The sequence below is a fragment of the Rhinolophus ferrumequinum genome, chromosome 22 (genome assembly GCF_004115265.2).
Source record: "Rhinolophus ferrumequinum isolate MPI-CBG mRhiFer1 chromosome 22, mRhiFer1_v1.p, whole genome shotgun sequence".
Classification (NCBI taxonomy): Eukaryota; Metazoa; Chordata; class Mammalia; order Chiroptera; family Rhinolophidae; genus Rhinolophus; species Rhinolophus ferrumequinum.
In genome coordinates, this window is record NC_046305.1 from 1,826,686 (window position 1) to 1,847,137 (window position 20,452).

A 20,452-nucleotide genomic window follows, 5' to 3' on the forward strand; every position below is an offset into this window, starting at 1 on the left:
ATTCAGAGTCACAAGATTATTGTACTTTAAGCCAGTGGTTGTCAAACTTGAGCACAGCTCGGAATCACAGGGAGGGCTTGTTACACACAGATCGCTGGGCTCTGTCCCCCAAATATCCAGCGGGGCTGGTCTGCATGAGACTGATCATTTGCATCCAACTGGTTCCCTGGGGATGGGGATTTGATGCTCAATGTAAGGGATTAAGCATTGTATTTCATCAACTGACATCACATGAAAATGGAAGGTGCCTAAGAAAGCAGTTTCTGGGTTGACAGAGGGAAAACGATTTGTCTAAACTTCTCCAGGCAGTTAACTGACCAGTTCTGGTTGTGTGGGAATCTCGAACTCAGTCAGGTTCCCTCACATCCAGTCACTGACATTCCGACCCCAGGATCCTGACTGCTAACAAGTGGAAACAAAACCCCAGGTAGGTCACACCTGCCCTTCGGGTGCGTTTTGCAGAAGTTGCTGTGGTGGAGGCCTGGTGTCAAGCTACACCTGTGCCAGGTTTGGTAGCTACAAAAAGTACTCACCTTCTTTGCTTTTTAAACTGTTAATTGCAGTAAAACATACATACAGAAAAGGCCACCAAGCCTCAATGTACAGCTGGATAAACACAGAACAAGCAGCAAGACACCCTGCCCCTTTACCCGAGTCCCCAGGCGAATCGCCCGCGGGGAGGTTCACAGCCACAAGGAAGGAGGGAGGAGTCGGCGACACTTGGGGCCAGGCTCCCCAGCACTGCCTGGCACAGCCTGACACCTCCCGGGAGGAAATGCCAAATCAAGCGAGGCAATTCCAGCAATATGGTTGCCGTCATTGTAACTAGAATTCCGTCGAGTGGAGACAGGGTGCTGTGTTCCCAGTCAGGTCCCGAGTCCTCCACCCGCACCCTGGGGCCGCACCGCCTCCACGCAGCTGGAACCGCACAGCTGGAACCGATTCTGCGTCCACGTTGTGAACGTCCACGTTGTAAACGTGAAAGGTGCTGTGTAATAATTCGGTGACCGACAGTGACCTCAAGGGGACCACAACCCCCTAACGGGCAGGTCATGGTGGGTCGTCAGGCCCCAGGCCTGTAACTTTTTAGTCAAAGGTTATCTGTGCCTTAAGCAAGCCCCGTCCACTGTCCTTGTACATCAAGGTTCACAGACCCTTGAAATACTAGAAGCCATCCTCTTTTTCAGGCCCCGGGTAACCACCCTCAAAGGAGCACATGGTCTTGTTAACTGTCCTGCACCTTGCTTTTTCCCACCTTCACGCAGTCGTCCTTCCCTTCCTTCCCTAATTCCAGGTGCACAAAAGGTACTGCCAAACTGTCATTCCCGGGAGCATCTGAGACCTTGCTGGTGGGCAATGTCGTGAGTTTGGCTCAAATAAACTTTTATGAAGACTCCCTACAAGTTTGGATGTTCTTAGGTCGGCACTCCTGCGCCTCCGGCGACTCCGGTCCTAATCGCGTTTCCACCCCAGCTCGGCTTCCGGGCCACTCGCCCAGTGAGTTTCATCTTTTAAGAAGATTGCCAAGCCTCAAAAAAGAAAGAAAAAAATTGAAGTGTTTAGGTAGATACAGAAATAAATTTTCAGGAGGAGTTCCTTTTGCTACTGAGTCAGGATGGCCGAGCGGTCCAAGGCGCTGCGTTCAGGTCGCAGTCTCCCCTGGAGGCGTGGGTTCGAATCCCACTCCTGACAAGTAGGTTTTTGACTTGTTTCCCATGTTCCCAACAGGGAAGAAGGTTGAAATTCCAGTCATTTTAATCTCGTTTCTTTTAGTTACCTGTCCCTCTCTCTCCTTCACATTCAAGGAGTTGAATATTATGAATGTGACTCCTCAGTGACTATTACTGATGTCCACAGGGCCCCTCTTTTATTTTATTCATTTATAGATTCCTTTTTAGTTCCCTTTCCTGAATCTCATTTCCCATCTCCCACTCCCATAAGAAATCACTGGAAAGGTCATCCTTTTATTTCTGTTTTTATAGAACTTGTATTTTTGCGGTTTTCATTTACATAAATGACACTGTGTCATATATGTCATTCTAGTTTTACTGTTTTGAGATTTATCTATGTTACTGTGTGCACATCAAGACCATATCTAGACCAATTGCTTTTACTTGCTGCATAGAGATCAGCAGTGTATGTCCATCTACTCACATAGAGTGACTCCCAGATTGGGTCCAACTCTTTGCACCACAAAGAAGGTGCCATCTTTGAACATGTTCCTACATACTCCATTCTGAAGCTGTGTAAGATTTTCCTTGAGATACAGCAAGATCAAATTGCAGGCTGTGAGGGTCTGACAGTTTACAAATTTTACAGTGCAGAACAGGACCCAGGAAGAGGGTGACTTAGACACACAGATGTTCATGTTTATTGACATCGCCAGAAATATCTCTCAAATTCAAGTTGTCGATGTCCAGCCTGCTTATCTTGAGCACTAATAACTACAGTTACAAATATTAACATGCAATGTTCCTGTTTTTGAACTCAAAACTTGGGTATTGAATATTGTTCTTACATAATTTGTTGCAAAGCTCCAAGTAATCAAAAACCTTCGGTGACTGGAATTTCCGCCTCTCCATTTCTGTTTTAAAAAGAAATCCAACCTAATACCAGGTTACAAAGACAGAAAAGAGGGTGAATCTGTTTTTATGAACAATCAGAATTGTCCTGCTCTCACTCTCTCCCTGAAATTCCTTAAAACTCACAGAAAGATTCATACATACGTTGAAAGAAAAGTGAATTGGTATACCTTAGAAAAGGTTGTTATCGAGAAGACTAGAAACAAATGAAATTTCCCCTGTTACCCAGGTGGCCACAGGTTCAGTCCATTTCTGCCCATTTAGAATTCCCACGTGGGTCCTGGAAACAAATGAGAAAAGAGGAAATGGTAAACAGGGTAATAGGAGAAGAAGTTAGAGGCGCTTGGCGGGCCAGTAGGTTGGTCCAGAGCTATTCAGACTACCTGGTCTCTACCACTTAGGAGCTAGCTGTGTGATCCAGGCAAGTGACTTTGTATCTCTGTATCCTACATCCCTGAATCCTGGGTGCCCCCTCTTTAAAATGGAGGCAATAATTGAACCTTACCACATAGGTATTCTGTAAGGATTGCCTGACTTAGCATATATAAAGTGCCTGACAAACGTAAACCCTGATAACTGCCTGCCAAATGAGAAATGAATCATATTTTGTGTTGTCATTGAGTGCCTGCTCTTTGCCAGGGCCTGTGCTGGACTCTGGAGATCCAGCAGAAACAGGTCTGGGACAAGTATTTGTTTTCTCTTTGATTTTCCTTTCCAAAAAAACTCTGAGCACTAGACCACCTTTTTGAATAGTTATTTACAGCTTGTGTTACATGGTCGGAGATGCTGCAGCCTTCTCAAGAACACATCTATCCATCATTCCTTTCTAAAGATATTGCCTGCAGATTGTGAGGGGCATCCGTTTGGGATTTCCCCAGGCAAAAGAATAGAAGGACCAGAGATTATGATATTGCTTGTAGTTTAAATTTGGTGACTTTGCCTTCTGCTTCCCTAGTTCTTTTTGTACTTGCTGAAAATATACTGTGTGGAATAAAAATGTAAGAACACCAAAAAAGGTAGACATTTTTTCTTAAAAAAAAAATCATTTAATCAACAATAAGAATATCCTTCCTCAGAAACATGTAAAACAGTTTTGTGGAATCATACAAATAAAATTTACTTATGGACTTCAATTACCCGTCCTCTTAATTGAGGGTAGGAACAAAAACCACAGAAAGGCCCCGCTGGGATTCGAACCCAGGATCTCCTGTTTACTAGACAGGCGCTTTAACCAGCTAAGCCACGGAGCCAACACACCAGCTTCCGCCAAAATCGACAGAGAAAAGGAAATACCTATGCTTTTGTTCGGTGCATTTGTTTTCCTGTTGTGAGAGCCAGGAGCAGCCCAGACGTTTCCCCAGACCCTAAAAATGAATCTCCGCTTCGCCACCAAAGACCTAAGAAACAGCGCAGCTATAGGAAAACTGAGGACCCTTAGCGCAGGATGGGGCCGGGGACACGCGGGCGCGGGAGGAGAGGACCAGGGGCGGGCACAGGCCACCTTACACGAGGACACGCCTCCGGGTCGTGTGACACATCGACACCAGAACACTTCCAGCACCAAGTCGTGTTCTATAGGTTCTCTATTTCACGGTTTTTAATTAAAATTCCAGTCATTCCTTACCCCATGTCTTTCCGTAAAATTGGGTTTCATCTGTCTGCTTCTAGCATGTAATGGTAACCTATGGAATTCCAGAACTGCATCTTAAAAAAGCAAGGCTTCCTGATTAAACCTAGTCTTGGAAAGAGAAGAAAGAGCGGTTCCCTCCCCTTTGCAGGTACAGAAAGAGATAGGCTTTCTTGTCCTAAAACATCCAAAGGATGTGTTTTGATAAGATGTCAAATTGAGAGCAATCCAAGGATGTCTACTTTGTCATGGGGGTGTTTTGTATTTGTAACTGTTCCCAACGTATTCTATTCTCTGTAAAATAAATCTGTCCTTAGGAATATAATTTGAACAAAGAGCTTTAGTGAAATTCTTAACAGTTTACAAATTGTTGTCATAGCTGTGAAAGCATCTTCCCAAATGAAACCTGTAATTATAACTGGTTGTCTTACTTGATATTTGTTGTCACGAAATCAACATTTCAGTATTTCTAAACTGTACCTATATTTGAAGGATCAGTCTGCCACACTGTAAGGCAGTCATTGGCTCTTACCTCCACCTACATACATGATAGGGAGGGGGCATGACTGTGCTAGATTTCTTATTTTCATAAAAAGAGTGAAAGTCTATGAACTCAACACACTGTCTGATTGAGACTGCATAAAACAAGCACCTATTTCTTTAATATTATGAGTGTGCTTCGAACAAATATAATCATAAACAGCAGTCACACCTGGTATGGCTTTGACGAAACTGTGGCAGATGTTCAGAAAGACAGCAGGGTCAACGTATCTGGCTTGGGTTTTTCCTTTGACTGGCAGTGGTCAAAATTCACACAGGAATTCTGGGAAATCAAAGGAGTTGTTTAACAAGCCAGAGACAAGTCTTGAGACAAAATTGAGACTTAGAGCTATCATTTCCAGAAATCTGGGTGTGAATCCTATCTTCTACTCAATTCCCAGTGTGATCTTCAAGGACCATGGAAAGGCCCCTCACATTCGCTTCGTTCCACACCTCTAACATTGGAGAAGTACAGACCACTGTGTCACAGATGCTGACAATAATTTAAAGAAACGTGGGAGTGGAAGACAGTACCATTTTCTATATGCTTGGGAGAGAAACTGGGAGAGGATAGTCTGTGAACTTGGATATAACTTTATATATAACTTTATTTTGACTATTTAACAATAACTGAGATTTTGTATTTTCTTCCATTACAATGAATATAAGAGGCAACAAGTCACAGCTGTACTTTAGACTTGACCACTATAGGAAATCACAAATATTTTCAAATCAAATTTGATTTATTGCAAATTTTAAAAAATATCATTATTCTCATTACTGGTTTGAAATTTCAGTATTTATTAGACCTGTAGGATATTGTCATTTAGTGCATTAATAAGGGGAAATGAATATTACTATATCATAAATTTTTAATATTTGATAACATATTATTTCAATATAATTGGTTTAACCTTGAAATATTATGTATTTATCATATATATATATATATATGTATTATTTTGTGATGGAGTCCATAACCACCAAACTGCCCTAGGGGTACACCGTACAAAACCTGGTTAGAAGACCTCTGTTCTTTTGTCTAGGGAAAAATCTATAATTAGGTCTACTTTAATGTTTATACAGGAACATGTGTATTTTACTTAGAGACTGTTGCAACTTTACCAACTGAAAACAAATACTTTCTAATTTCAATGTATATATTCTCAATGTCAGGCAGTTTTACCCCGTCTGTTTAGTGGCCCTCAACTTATTTACAATGCTCACCAGGCATGGGGAAAATGGTTCCTTCTCAGAAATACAGAGGCTGAAACCACACATAAGAGACACTTATGTGCTTTCTGAGAAAGCACACAAGTGAGCATTCATGTGTGTGACAGCTGGCGGCAACTTTTAAAGGTGTCCCATTCTGAGATGTAGGCCCTGCGGTCAGAGCAGCATGCACAAGGGTGCTTAGGACAGAGTCTTGCTTTAGTAATTACTTGAAATAAAATTTTAACAACCCAAGGAGAGACAAAAAAGTCAGATCATGCCACCCTACAACCGCCTCCAGTTTCCTACAGTAACAGCCAAAGTCCTTACAAAGGCCTGAGAGGCAGGGGGTCATGTCCCTGTCTCCTGCCCCTCCAGCTCTCCCACATTACTGGACGACTTTCCGAGTCTGCTCCCAGCTCCAGGCCTTTCCCTGGAGATGCCCGGGTTCCAGATCCCTCTTCTCCCTGATACCCGCATTTCTCTGTCATCTACACATTTCCCGCTGGGCTTTCTTATTGCCTTTCCCTGTTTTTGCTTAGTTTTCTTCAAGCTCTCATCACCATCATTTTATTTATTGAACGGTAATACCGGTGAGACGATGCACTGGGGAGGAGAGGTGATGCTGGGGCTCTGGCAAAAACAGTCAAGGAAAAAGCCAGAGCTAAAAAATTCCAAACCTGTAGAGACTTTTTATGAGTTTATTTGAGGCAAATCCACGACATTGCCCACCAGCAAGGTCTCAGATGCTTCCGGGAATGACAGTTTGGCAGTATCTTTTGTGCACTTGGAATTAGGGAAGGAAGGGAAGGAAGATTGCGTGAAGGTGGGAAAAAGCAAGGTGCAGGACAGTTAACAAGACCATGTGCTCCCTTGAGAGTGGTTACCCGGGGTCTGAAAAAGAGGATGGCTTCTGGTATTTCAAGGGTCTGTGAACCTTGATGTACAAGGACAGTGGACGGGGCTGGCTTAAGGCCCAGATAACCTTTGACTAAAAAGTTAATGGGCCTGGGGCCTGACGACTCACCATGACCTGCCCAGGTAGTGGCTGGTGGTCAGATCACCGTGTGTGCGGGGGGTGGAAAAGGTGCACCCGGTTTTGGGCGCGGCGGACCCGGACTGGTACAGAAACCAGGTCTTCAGTCTCATTGTAAACCTGGCAAGGGAAGGGGGTCCGGGACCCGCGCCGCCGCCTGGTTTCTAATGAAGGAAAGCCCGCCGGCAAAAAGGCCTGCACTTGGGCCAGTGGCGCAATGGATAACGCGTCTGACTACGGATCAGAAGATTCCAGGTTCGACTCCTGGCTGGCTCGGTTGGTGCAGTCTCTTTTTACCTCTTCTCTCCGCAGACCACGGACGAGCTCGTGCCGTGGAAAGTGCATACACAGCAGGCAGCGGCGCTACCAGGCGCAGCGGAGGCGCGAGCGCTGTCCGCGCGGCGCGCTCGCCCCGCCAGTCACTCGGCTGGAGCGTGCGTGTGAAGTAATCTTAAGCAAAAGGGAAGCAATTAAAAAGTGGCGATTCAGATTGAGGAGTAATAATGATGGATTATTTGTAACCATTACAATCTCTCTTTTGTGGCCCCGCACCCAGTCAGTTCCGGAATAAGAGGTTAAAGATCTGATTTCACACGGTCCAGCAGGGCTGGGAAAGCGGGTGCCCACGCCTGCGCAGAAGGTGAGGGCAGGCACAGGCAGAAGCGCAGGCGCAGGGGAGTGCTTGGGCCGTAGTAGTGTGGACTCCTGAGGTCCGCTCTCGCCGCGTTTCCGTAGTGTAGTGGTTATCACGTTCGCCTCACACGCGAAAGGTCCCCGGTTCGAAACCGGGCGGAAACACACTATGTTTTTCTCCCCCTCATGGAATTCCTAAAAAACCTTTTATTCATTTTTAAAATTTCCACGCGCTCTTAAACACGTTCCCCTCCTTTATTTGTCTCGTTCGCCCAGGGCCGTGGTACTGAGGCGGGTGTAGACTCTGGCGGCCGCAGAGGCCCACCCACAGACGCGGGGGGAGCAGCGGCTCCCGGCCCCGCCGGGCGGCGGCCCGAGCCCCGGAAGCGCATCCTCAGCTCCTCGCCTTCTTGTCGGCGGACCCCAGCTCTCCGCTCCTCCGCGTTCCGGGCCCGCCGGCCCGCCCGCCGGCCCGCCGAAGGTGCGGCCTGGAGACTCGGTGAGTGTGGAACCTCAGGGCGCGTCCCGTGGGTGGGCACCGGGTCCCTCCTGCAGTGGGGCCGTGGCGGCTCCCACAACGCCGGGCTCCGGCCTCCGGCCTCCGGTCCACGCGCTCCGAGTGCGCGGCGGGACGGCGGGTTCCGGGCGGGCCCCGCGGTCGCAGGCCCGGTGGTGGTGGTGGTGGGGTGGTCGCGGCGGGCCGTCCCCGCGTTTCGAGGTGTCACCTGTGAGTCACCCCTACTGAGGGGACAACGAAGGGCCTAGTGTTCGTTCCTCCACTGTGGACGTCTGCTCTCCCCGCCAGAAAGGCCGAAAGAGCCGAAAGTTAAGAAATGGACCAACTGCGGACGCCGCACAAGACCGCGACTTGAGGCAAGTCACCGGCGCGCCGTTTACAGCAGGACTGGGTCTGGCCGCTGGCTTTGACCTCTGTGGGGCACGGGGTCGGCTCCCGCGTTCCCTGGATCCTTCCAGCGCTTTTCCGGGAAGAAGACTTGTTGTTCCAGCTAACCTCACAGCCTCAGCTGCACCCTCAGGATGTCCTCGTAGATGTACCGTCGTCACCGTTGCTAGTTTCCATCACCATTTCCAAAGGTCAGTAGAAAAGCCGAGACTCTCAGACCCCAGTGCTCAGGTCCCCTCAAGTGCCTGCTGTGAACGTGACGTTTTCATGGCCGTACGAAAAGAAAGGGCAACCCTTAGCTAAACCGTTTTCTTTTCTTTTCTTTTCTCTTTTCTTTTCTTTTCTTTTCTTTTCTTTTCTTTTCTTTTCTTTTCTTTTCTTTTCTTTTCTTTTCTTTTCTTTTCTTTTCTTTTCTTTTCTTTTCTTTTCTTTTCTTTTCTTTTCTTTCCTGTCCTTTTTTCTCTTCTCTTCTCTTCTCTTCTTTCTTTTTTCGTCGAAACAGGCTGCTTGTGCACCACCGCCTTTCCCAGCCCTGTTCCTTGACTGTATTCACACCTCTGAAGGCCATGCTTTTACCATCTTGCAGGATCCCGTGTTCTTGGGCATATGCTCAGCAGCAATTTGTCTAAGATATTTTTATTTAAAATGCCCTCTCCACCACTCAGCAATACGAGCGAGTTCATGTGGTGCCCTGAGGGGAGGCCGGGGTTCCGGCCAGCGGGGACAGGGTCCATCCTCGGTCTCTCTCCGTGGCCTGTGGGCAGCAGTGCCTCAGCCAGGAGGCTGGGAGTGGCCCCGGCCCACCGTGTGCGCGCGGGTGACACTTGGTTTGGAAGCCTGTGGCTCACTCTGGCAAAATACATTAGCAGGCCGGCCCTTTCTCATCTTCCTGCCCCCCACCCCCCTCTGGTGAAAGGGCCCACTATGCAGCGTGCCCCAGCACCCCCCATCGCCGAAGGGGCTGAGAGAGCGAAGACCAGGCAGACAGGTCCAGCTTGTGGGTTCAAGAGTTGAACAGGAGACAGTACAGAAACGCAGTCTAGGGCGGCGGCGGGACTGTCTGGTCTCCTGCTTCCACCCCCAGACCACGTGGCTTCAGAGCTAAAGCCCGGGGTCTGCCTGCTGGGAAAGGGATGTGGGTGGGCAGTCAGACGGTCGGGTGCCAGGAGGTCTGCGTCCCAGTTTCTAGGAGACTGATGACGTCACAGAGTCCGCTCTAGAGGCAGAGCTAATGAGACTTGGGAGACTAGCGCAAAGCTATGGTTCATTCCAGGATTCCCAACAGGAGCCAAAGGTCCCGGTTCACTCAGGGGTCAAGATGGAAGATTAGCTTCAAGGTGAGTCACTTTGAACCTAACACCCTCATGAACCCCAAATGGAAACTCAGGCTGCCGGCCTTGTCTGTTTCCTTTGAAAGGTGGGAGAGTGACAAACGTCACATAACCTCTTGCTCCTGTAGCATACTGCACCTCTTTTATTTTACTGTTTAATTATGTACCTTATTCTCTCCTTCTTAAGCTTCCTGTTAGTAATCTTCTTACAGGTCTTTCCTCCAACCCCAAAGCCCCATCTGCGTTAAGTAAGCGGCGGAGAGAAGATGGTGGTCTTCTGACTGGGGTGGGATTGAAACTAGAACCCAAGTTAGAACTATCTTCCTGAAACCCAGTTCCCTAACAGTCAAGGAGAAAAAGGATGCTGCTAAAATGTGCCTGGCCTGTGATTGTTGGAGTGGGGGCAAGTATTGGATGAGGTAGGTGGGACTTGGTCCGTTCACACTAAAGACAGAGGCATGATGAACAGGAAAAACACGGAAGAAAGATTTTGAGAGTTGGGTGAAACCTCAACATTAATCTAATCCAAGTTGTTTCTTAGGTCACTAAGGTCTTTCCACTCTTTACCCCTATAGTAGTCAGCTAGGGTTGCCATAGCAAAATACCTCAGATTACATGTCTTAAACAACAGAAACTTATTGTCTCACAGTTCTGGAGGCTGAAAATTCAAGATTAGGGTGCCAGCAGGTTTGGTTTTTTTCGAGGTGTCTCTCCTTGTCTTGCAGATGACCACCTTCTCGCCGCATCCTCATAGGGTCCTCCCTCTGTGTGTGTCTGTGACCTAATCTCCTCTTCTTATAAGGACCCTAGTCACATTGGATTAGAACCCATCCTTATGACCTTATTTTACCTTAATTACCGCTTTAATGGCCCTATGTCCAAATAGAGTATCTTCTGAGGTCCTGGGGGTTAGGGTGTCATCCCATGAATTTGGGGGGAGACACAGATTCATCATGTTTCTGGTGACAGGGGTTGATATATTCTGTACATTATTGACACAGTTTGGGAATTCCCAGAAGTGAACTTCACAGAAGATTTTAGCACACCTTCATCTCCGTGTCTTATTTTTCATTTGTATATTTCCATTGTAAAGATATGTTATTTGCTTTTAATTTCACTATTAGTCTTTTTTAAAAATAGTATTTCGACCAGTTAATTTAAACTTCATGGATCTTTTTCTAATGAAACGATGCAAGTTTTCATAGCTAACAAAAGGATTTTAAGAAAAGGATAGAGCAGATGTTCCCTCTCCCCTGAGGCTGCTGAGGGAGTGATACCTTTCCACATTATAAAAGAAGTAATCTCCTTAAATGAAGACTTAAATTGAGAACTTTCACAAGAATTTCAGTCCAGTTCTTTACAATATGAAGATAAATGATTCAAAGCTTTCACTAAGTTGTTCTGTTCTCAGTTAATATAATTTTGTCCTTGGAAGCGTTATTTTAACAAAGGGGAATTGTTAGCTTCCTAAAACTTTTAAATTGTTGCCATGTCTTGGGAAAATAACCCCACTATCGGTTATGTCTTGATAATTTTTTTCCCTGGTAATACCATTGAAAGACCCATCTTTGTATTCCCCAAATTTATAAAATCACTTAAAAGATTTATCTGCTGGTTAATAACTTTTTCTTTCAAATGCATGATGGAGTATTTGTAATTCGATAATGTCTATATTTTATTAACAAATTTTGATTTTTAAAAAACCTTTTGTTCTTGAAGAATTGTTCAAACATTTCTTTAGTGGTGCATTTGGGAGAGAGGAAAAGGGGACTACAATTAGGGATAAATTCATGTAATGTCTAGAGAAGGATGTGTCAGGAGAGAGCAGGTCAGGTCATGTTGGGTCCGTAGAACTGCAGTGTGTCTTGGGGGCAACAGGGATTTTTGGCCCCTCAGTGATTCAGAATATTTGAAGGCAAGTGGGGAGCACAATAAGGAAAGAGCGGGGCCCAGTGAATTTTACACTAGCTTTTCAGTGAATGGTGTTAAGCCTGAGAACAGAACTCTTTCTCCTCAATCTTAACCCCTGTTCCAGAATCCCTCACAGGTACCAAAGGAAACCATGCCTGACTCGAGGCACACGCCCACTGAGGTGTCTCCCTCTTTATACTAATCTCATTTCTCCCTCTGTTCCATGAGAAGGAAGGAAAATGCAGAGTTTCTAAAAATGCTCATCAAATTGGAAATATGGGGAGAAAAATAGATAACTTGATGTTTTAGCACCATTTATAGGTGGTCGCTTTTAACCAAGGAACATAAAAATCAAATCTAAGTTTTCTTCAAAAAGACCATGTTTGCCCACCAACCTAGATGGTGAGGTCAGCAGAACAAAACAACACTCTGGAGCAATTTAGAGACAAGATAATCTTTGTTTTGTTTTTTTTTTCCTCAATTTGAGTTTTCATCGATGGTGTGAAATGTTATATCCTGTGGTTTTTGTATGCATTTTCCATATTATTAATGAGATTGAGCATATTTTTATGTGCTTATTCACCACTATCCATGTTTCTTCTAAGAAGTGCTTATTAACACTTTTGCCCATTGTTTTTAAATTTTCGTTTCGTCCTCTTCTCGTGATCTGTAGGAACTCTTAATATATTCTGGATTCTAATTCTTTGTCAGTTATATGTGTTATGAATATCTTTGCCCAGCTTGTAACTTATCTTTTTACATTTTTAGGCTATCTTGTTGACCTACACTAATTATTGATTTTAACATAGTCAAATTTGAATTTTAATGTAGTTAAGTTTGCCAATCTTTTCCTTTATGGTTTATACTTTTGGTGTTGTGTTAAAAAGACCTTTCTGGGAGCAGTGTCAGGAAGACAGAAGAACACCCTGGACTGGCAAAGCCACCTGCTGAGCACTGCTGTCACCATGCCCAAGAGAAAGGCCAAAGGAGATGCTAAAGGTGACAAAGTGAAGGTGAAGGGGGAGCCACAGAGGAGATCAGCACGATTGTCTGCTAAACCTGCCCCTCCAAAACCAGAGCCCAGGCCTAGAAAGGCCCCTGCAAAGAAGGGGGAGAAGCTGCCCAAAGGAAGAAAAGGGAAAGCAGATGGTGGCAAGGATGGGAACAACCCTGCAGCCCAGCCACAGAAAGCAGAAGGTGCCAGGGATGCCAAGTGAAGTGGACCTTTGGAACAGCTCTGTACTTCTAGTGACTACTGTTTGAAATACTATTTTTTAATCAAATTTTATGAAAATGTAGGATTTTTTCAACTTGTGTTTTAAGCACACAGGGCACTTTGTTGTTGTCTTTTGTGGAAAGGGCAAATGCCAGCAATAGAATGTCTCGGAAGCTGGAGTGACATGTGGACACAGGATTTCCTGACCTTGGTTTTGAAGATTACTCTTGGTTTCATCCACATGTCAGCCACTTTGGTTCAGAAGCCTTACAGTGTGGGGAAGCAAAACTCACGTCTTCTGCTTTCCTGCTTCCATCAGCATATCCCTGAATTCCTGAAACCAAGAGCCATGATGTGTTGGCACCTATAAAATCAGCTCTGTTGGGGAACAATACTCAGGCTTTCTGGTGATGACATCGAGATGATGTTGCTCAAAAGAGCCAACATTTCTGTTTGTGATTTGTGGATCATCCCAGTGGGAATCTTGCAGTTTTTAGTTTGTTTCCTCTACGTCAGTGAAAAGCTCTTACACGCCTCATGTAAAATGTCTACCACTTCTGAAAAATTTTCCTGTTCAACACAGCAACAGAAGACTGTTGACTTTTTGAGGAGGGGAGTTCAGAAGTTGTAAAATTTTATGGATTGTTTCCCATATCCTGCTGAAAGTAACTGTTCTTGAAAAGTATCTTATAAAGCTGGATACAAATTGGTAGTGGGGGATCATGTCCTACCCAAACTCCTAAAGCAATTTTTTATTGCCTTGTAAAAGTTGTGTAGTTTTGCTTTCACATTTATCTTTAGTCTTCCCTGAACTGCTTTTTGTGAAAAGTATGAGATAGAAGTTCAATATAATATATATATATATATATATATATATATATATATATATATTGTTTTCCATATAGATACGTGGTTATCCCAGCACTATTTTCTGAAAAGTTCATCCTTCCCTCATTGGTCAAGTCTCTCTGTCTCTCTGTCTCTGTCTCTGTCTTTCTCTCTCTCTGTTGATGGTTTCTATTCTGACTCACTGGTCAATTTGTCTAACCTTGTGGCAGTGCTATACAATCCTGAGTACTGCGACTTTAGAAATTAGTCTTGATATCTCAGGACAAATCCAACTACCACCTCCAACACTTCCACCAAATTTTTCTTTCTCGGGAGTGTCTTGGCTGTTCCTAGCCATTTGCTCTTCCATGTAACTTCTAGAATTAGACTGACAAGTTCTAAGTCAAACAAAACAAAAAGTATTGGAATTTTTATTGGATTTATATTGCATTTATAAATTACAATGTTGAGTCTATCTGTGGACATGGTATAATTCCATTTATTTAGGATTTTTAAATGTCTTTCAATAAACTTTTATAATTTTCTCCATCACTGTCTTTTATTAATATTTCCTAGGGATTTTATACTTTTTCATGCTATTTTATATGGCTTATTTTTAGTTACTACATTTTCTGTTTTTAGCTGAAGTTGATTTTTGTATCCAGCAACCTTCCTAAACTCTCATTAATTTTTATATCTCTATATTCTTTGGGGTTTTCTACATTGACAACCATAGATTCTGTATATATAAACAATTTTGTTTTTTTCACAGTTCTTATACCCTTTTTTCCTTTTTCTAATGCTAGGTGTTGTCCAAGTGCCTGGGGAGTGGGGATGGGGTACAGTGAACAAAACAAAGTCTGCTTTCAACAAGCTTATATTCTAGTGGGGGTGGGTGTAGGTAAAAGTGTGTGATAAGGGGCCTTACGTAAACAAGTGTGAGTGAATACTATTTAGAGAGGGTGGTTAGGAAAGTCTTTTCTGATGAGATGACATTTCAGCAGAGCACTTTATGAAGTAGAGGAACACAAGACATGAATATGAGGGGACAGCATTCCAGGAGAGGGAGTAGTAAATGCAGAGGTGATATAGAAATGTTTTTGACATGCTGAGGAAGAACTAGAAGGCAGAAATGCCTGAATTGGAGGGAGGGTAAGAGTGATAGTTGATATGACTGCAGAGATGGCCAGAGGCCAGAAAATGGACGACTCTAGGCTAATTTTTCTCGGAAGGTGGTGGGATGCCATTAGAGTTTTGAGCAGAGAAATGGCACAATCTACGTTGTTTGTGTGTGTGGCCGATGCATGGGCAATAGGCTGTAAGGATCGGGAAGAGTTTAAGGAGGAAGAGCAGTTAGATGGCCGTCACAACTGAATTGCTAGAAATTCTGCTTTTTCGGTGCATATTTTTCTTCCTCTGCTCAAGTATACCCACCCCCATTTTGTTCAGTAAACAACAAACACTTATCTGTGATTTCATTTTATCAAACAGATCAGGATTCAAGATAAACATTCTCTGTTCTCAGAGCCCAAAGTCAAATGACAAGTAAGTCACCACACAGTAGTGTGCAGGAGACCAAACCCTGATGCCAGAGCATGAAGGGGTATTAGGAAGGGCCTCCTGGGGCATTTTGACAAACAGTAAAATGAAACCAGCAAGGAGTGAGGGTGAGGAAAGGATTCTAGTAAGAGTAATAACATTGTAAAGATGTTAAGAGATATAGTGCATAGTAAATGTTCAACAAATTTGTTCAATCAAAAAATAAATGCATAACTAATTTGTATTAGTTTTTTTACATCTCTTAAGTGCTTATTATTTGCCAAACACTGTCTGCCTAGTGATCTACATGCATTTTTTTTCTGTGACCCTATGAATCCAGTGTTACTATCCCCATTTTACTTTGCATTTAGTGAAACTGAGGCAAACATTAAATAACTTGCCCTTTGGTCATACAGTGAAAATCCAGAATAAGACCAAGGTCTATAACTCCTCCAGGGCCTAGAAGTTTCCTCATTGTTGAAAACATCACTGCTATCAATCTCAAATATAACCCATCCCCAAAAAATAATTTGGTGTGTCTGAGCAAATTAACGAATTTCCCAAGATACCATTAGTAAACTATCAAATGCAAGTAACAATATTCAATAAGCTAAACAGTTGTAATTTCCAATGAAGAAAGGACGATAAATTCCAGGGGGAAAGTGGTCACATGGAATTTAGAGTGTTATTGTATCTCCCCCAACATAAAGCTAGAAGGAATACTGTTTCTGTAGGAGGATGCTCATTTTTTAGACAAAAATATTCCTGAAGTGGCGAAGAGTAAATTAGGAAACCATAACTTTAAATCTCCTTGCCTGCTTTGCTGATACATTAGGCACTTAAACTCCTATCTGTAAATTCATAAATTAACATCCTGGTTTACAAATATTTTGAGGACTTGTGTGTCTGACATGAAACAGCCTGAGTGATCAGTTCTCAATAATCAAATTTTTAACGCTCAAAACTGAGGCACTGGTCCTGGAAGCCTTGGAAAGAAGAGGGAGGGACAATTATTTCCTCGTATCCGGCCCCGTCCCTCTCGGTTCTCATCAGTGATCACTGCGATCCTCTCAAGACAGGCTTCATTCACCCTCCAAAACCTCCTATGGCCGCCCTCTCGTCATAAAAGGACCTATGTGAGCCCTACGGGAACTGCGGGAGGAGGCAACCGGACCTGCACGTGGTACCCCGCCCTCCGGCCGCAGCGCACCGACGCACTTCCAGTCCCCTCTAGGCCGCTCGGAGCGCTGCCTTCTGGCTGTTCCCTCGCGCCGGGCTGTCCTGGCTTGCACCCTGATTCCCAGGCGATGGAGAGGCTGCGACTGTGAAGTTCTCTCCTGAATTGCTCCTCGGACGCCTAGCGGACCTTGCTTGGGCTTCGGGTCCCGGGCTCTAACCTAATGTCCACTTTCGTGAAGTTCGGGCGGAAGGGGACTGTTGGCACCAGGAGATCTTCGGGGAGGGACGGCTTAACCTTTCAGGTACCTGGGGGCCCTCTGGATTCATGATGGAGGCCATGGAGCCCTTCTCGAGATTGTATTTTAAAAAGGAATAATAATTTTTAAAAAGGTTAAAAAAACAATTATACTGGGAAACAGTTATCAAACAATTAAAATAATTTGCAATATAGTAATATGTGTGCTTTTTCATTAGTATAATGTATTAAATATTAAACATCAAGATCGGCCTTATGACAACTGTAATTTTGAAATAGTTAATGAAGTAGGAGATATTTGTAACAACTGTATTGTGATACGAAAATGTCTGTGATTTTTCTTGGTGACAAAGCCACAGGTACTTCTCTTCAGATTGTAGTTTGTTGCCTGCATTCATAGGTGAAGGATATGCTAAATTTCAGTTAGAGTTTAGAGACTTTAAAGATGTAAATTTTTTTTTTCCTTATCCAAGTTCACCTGTCTCCAAGAAACCCTGCAAAAATGCTTAACACAGTGCCTGGCACATGGCAAGGCCCCCTCCCCCCATGGAGATATCAGTAATGTTATTATTAGGTTTTTTACTCCAGCTCAAGTTTCCTCTAGGTGACATGATGGAGTTAATCACATGAAGTGGATTGGCACAAAGATAAATTAGAGTTCAGCCCATTAATTCATATGTGTTAACCTAAAACAAGAGGCCAAAGTGAGAGGCAACAAGCATTTACTTGAGATCAATAAGAATAGCTATTTGGGAAGCACTGATTCAGGCAGGAGCCCAAATAGTGTTCCGATGCAGAGACAAAGGTAGTGGGTATTTATGAGAGGAGGAAGGGGAACAATTCCATATAGAAGGAAGGCATTGCTATTGGTGCAGAAAAGCTAACATGGGATGCTGACTCCGAACAGTGTTTTTAATTTCCAGTGCAGTAGCCATCAGTCCAGTAGTCATTTTATCTGCTTTCTAGTTATCTTTGCAAACAGTTCTTTGGGGCACAGCGTTGCTTTAGGCCCAGTTTGAAGGTTATCTTGCCCTTTTTTAACATCCCAAAGGTGGAAACATAAGATGTGCAAGGCAGTTCCTCTGGGACGGCAGCCCCGGCTCCGTTTGTATTATTTTTACCTTTTCCCCCATTTTGCTTAAGCTCTTTCCCTGAAAGCATCGCTGATCAACCATTGGAAAGCAGCACTGATGGGTTATTAAAGCATGATTTCAGGTGGCTCATTTTGCGTATGTCATACCTGTGCCGGTCCCTCGTCACCAGGAAGGCTCAGCCCTTGGTGTGGCATGTCCCACATACGAAGGAAAGTGTTTTCCAAGGGGTTTTAGGCCACATCTGAGCAACAAGAGCGGCAGCATAGAGGAAGGCTATGCCACCATGTTTCCTTCAGGGCAAACACCTGTAGTTTCTGGAGGTTTCTCGTATGAAGTCTCGTGGGCTTCACTGATCATCTCAAAGCGTTGAGTAACTGTTATCAGAGTGGTGTCTTTATAACACCGAGCTGTGTAAAACAAGGATTTATGACAGCATAATTTTCTGAAATAGCAAAATGCTAAGTCCAACTGAACCAGGTGGCAGTATGTGAGGGCAGTCAGTTGAAGATTTCTCTTTATAGTTAGATATTATGGGGGAAAGGAAACAATAACTATTACAATGAATGCTTGGCCTCTCATATTATTTATGAGATAGGAAGGAATTAAAGTAGGAGAAAAAGGAAAAATGAAGGTGTGATTATACAGGCCTGCCCTGGAATCTTGGGTTAGCTGTCCATAATACATGTTGTTTGCATTATTTCCTCGTAGCTTTAATTTCAGATCCTCTCTTGGTTGACTAGTCCAGTTTGTGTGTGTGTGTGTGTGTGTGTGTGTGTGTGTGTGGTTTTGTGCTCATTTGACAATTTTTAATAGCAAGGAAAAAGCTAATTTCTCTGTTGTCTTCTGGATCTATTAGGGTGAATGTTCAGCTTTGGGCAATTACCAAGTGAAGTCTCCATCAAGGGCTGCCAAGCAGGGCAGGGACAATGTTGGTGCCTGTGCACTCAGGTGACGGGAGGCTTTGGGTCACTCCAGGACAGGGGACTTGGATTTAGGGGTAGGGGTGGAGCAGGCAGCATAACACCCATCCCTGCACATTTCATCTATATGACTACCCTGCAGTCCAGTGTTTCCCAAGGAGGTGGACGTGAAATCAATTTAATGGTGGGTGGCACCCAGCATTTTAAAGAATAAGATAGAATCTGAGATACCATCAGAATGTAGCGCACGTGGCAAGAGTAAGTGGTAATTTAGGCAAGCGTTGTTGCTGTTACATGGGTCTGTCTGGGTCTAGAGGTAAACTCAACTTCAAACTGATCCTGGCCAAAAAAGCCTGGAAGCCACTGCCACTAGGCCATGAGTTCTGAGGGCCAGGCCCACCATCTCAGTCGGGTTAACTTGGGCATCCCCGGAGGTGATCAGAAAGAAACACGCTGATATAGGGAAGAGGGAGCAGTTTTGTGCTTTTGTTGCTTTTCAAGAACGAGTTTGACTTTGATAACTGGTGACTATTGTTTGTGAAACTTGTGCTCTAGATAAAATGTTTTATGTGCTGTGATTTCCAGCCACCTTATAAAAGGCCCTTCTATTTCCCTAACAGTTCCTAATTTATGAAGTCTATGTTGTAGCTCAGGATTCCCTCTCATTTTTTAGAGAAATCAATCTGTTTGTTGAGAACATCTTCCTTCCTCTTAATTGTTGGGATAAAATTGCAGCATGGGAAAGAAAAGGTGGACGCCCGAACAGGGACTTGAACCCTGGACCCTCAGATTAAAAGTCTGATGCTCTACCGACTGAGCTATCCGGGCTCACACTTCAATCTTGCCTGCCATTTCAACTGTGGTCAATTTAACTATATATTTGAATGCCAGCGTGATTTTAGAGGTTTCACCTGTGATTCCCATTCAGATCTGGTCGTTCAAAAAATGTTTATTAATACCCCAATAAGCATAGAAACTCAGCCACAACGAGGGTTGTCTTTAAGACCGAGGTCAGCCCTGTGACAATTAATTATAACGTTCCCCAAATTCTATCTTTATATCTGTATCTATCTATCTGCTATAATATATGTATAGATACTGTACGAGTATATATAGAGAGAGTATAGAGATACATATTAGACTGTATAGAAGTCAGAGCAGTCAAAAACTACAGAACTGTGGCCTTCAGTTCCTAGGCTTCCCCGAGAAATAGCTCAAATATTCAACATTTGGGTCTCAACAGACCACTTGCAAAAGGAAGCCGATCCGCCGCTGTGATTTAACGGGTTTAGTGAATCATATCTTCCGCGGCACTTTGGACACGTAAATATGGATCGACCGACAGAGGGAACGCTTTGATTTTGTGCTGGGCCTCAGCTGTGTTTGGAGAAAAGAAAACAAGGAAAGAAGCTGTTAAGGGAGAGTCGCGCTCTGCTTTTCCTGGTCATCTTTTCAGATACTTAGCTCTTTCCCTTATTCTTTAGGTTAAGCTCTGGCAAGGGTCGAATGGCTGCAAGCCTTCCTTCATTTGGAATAACGATGACGGTTGTCCCATTTCAAGGTTTTGCTAAATACATGGAAAATTTAGCTTTAGTATTCAGAAAAATCTTACCATTGCCCGAGGATAAAAATAGGCTTAAAAGA

General features: G+C 44.1%; 1 protein-coding gene and 5 non-coding genes across 9 annotated transcripts; 4 read left to right on the top strand and 2 right to left on the bottom strand.

Annotated features, from left to right (window-relative positions):
* Positions 1 to 1,609: 1,609 nt before the first annotated feature.
* TRNAL-CAG (transfer RNA leucine (anticodon CAG)) lies at positions 1,610 to 1,692 on the top strand. The gene has a single exon. It is a non-coding gene; the product is annotated as a tRNA-Leu (tRNA).
* Positions 1,693 to 3,758: 2,066 nt separating this feature from the next.
* Positions 3,759 to 3,832, bottom strand: TRNAT-AGU (transfer RNA threonine (anticodon AGU)). Its single transcript has one exon. It is a non-coding gene; the product is annotated as a tRNA-Thr (tRNA).
* A 3,368-nt stretch (positions 3,833 to 7,200) lies between these two features.
* On the top strand, positions 7,201 to 7,273 carry TRNAR-ACG (transfer RNA arginine (anticodon ACG)). The gene has a single exon. It is a non-coding gene; the product is annotated as a tRNA-Arg (tRNA).
* Positions 7,274 to 7,722: 449 nt separating this feature from the next.
* TRNAV-CAC (transfer RNA valine (anticodon CAC)) lies at positions 7,723 to 7,795 on the top strand. The gene has a single exon. It is a non-coding gene; the product is annotated as a tRNA-Val (tRNA).
* A 125-nt stretch (positions 7,796 to 7,920) lies between these two features.
* On the top strand, positions 7,921 to 14,384 carry HMGN4 (high mobility group nucleosomal binding domain 4). Of its 4 annotated transcripts, none has more exons than XM_033093946.1 (4): positions 7,921 to 8,129; positions 8,440 to 8,725; positions 9,808 to 9,871; positions 12,664 to 14,384. In XM_033093946.1, exon 4 carries the CDS (start codon positions 12,742 to 12,744, stop codon positions 12,991 to 12,993), a length of 252 nt encoding a protein of 83 aa, XP_032949837.1. In that variant the 5' UTR covers positions 7,921 to 8,129; positions 8,440 to 8,725; positions 9,808 to 9,871; positions 12,664 to 12,741; the 3' UTR covers positions 12,994 to 14,384. The 4 variants fall into 4 exon arrangements, with proteins under 4 accessions (XP_032949837.1, XP_032949838.1, XP_032949840.1 ...); XM_033093947.1 differs by having other exon boundaries at positions 7,971 to 8,129; positions 8,436 to 8,725; XM_033093949.1 differs by lacking the exon at positions 7,921 to 8,129 and having other exon boundaries at positions 8,648 to 8,725; positions 12,680 to 14,384.
* A 5,179-nt stretch (positions 14,385 to 19,563) lies between these two features.
* On the bottom strand, positions 19,564 to 19,636 carry TRNAK-UUU (transfer RNA lysine (anticodon UUU)). Its single transcript has one exon. It is a non-coding gene; the product is annotated as a tRNA-Lys (tRNA).
* Between the last annotated feature and the right edge of the window lie 816 nt (positions 19,637 to 20,452).

Excerpts from the sequence above, each read along its gene's own strand:
- HMGN4 (XM_033093946.1), top strand. The coding sequence starts at position 12,742 with ATGCCCAAGAGAAAGGCCAAAGGAGATGCTAAAGGTGACAAAGTGAAG.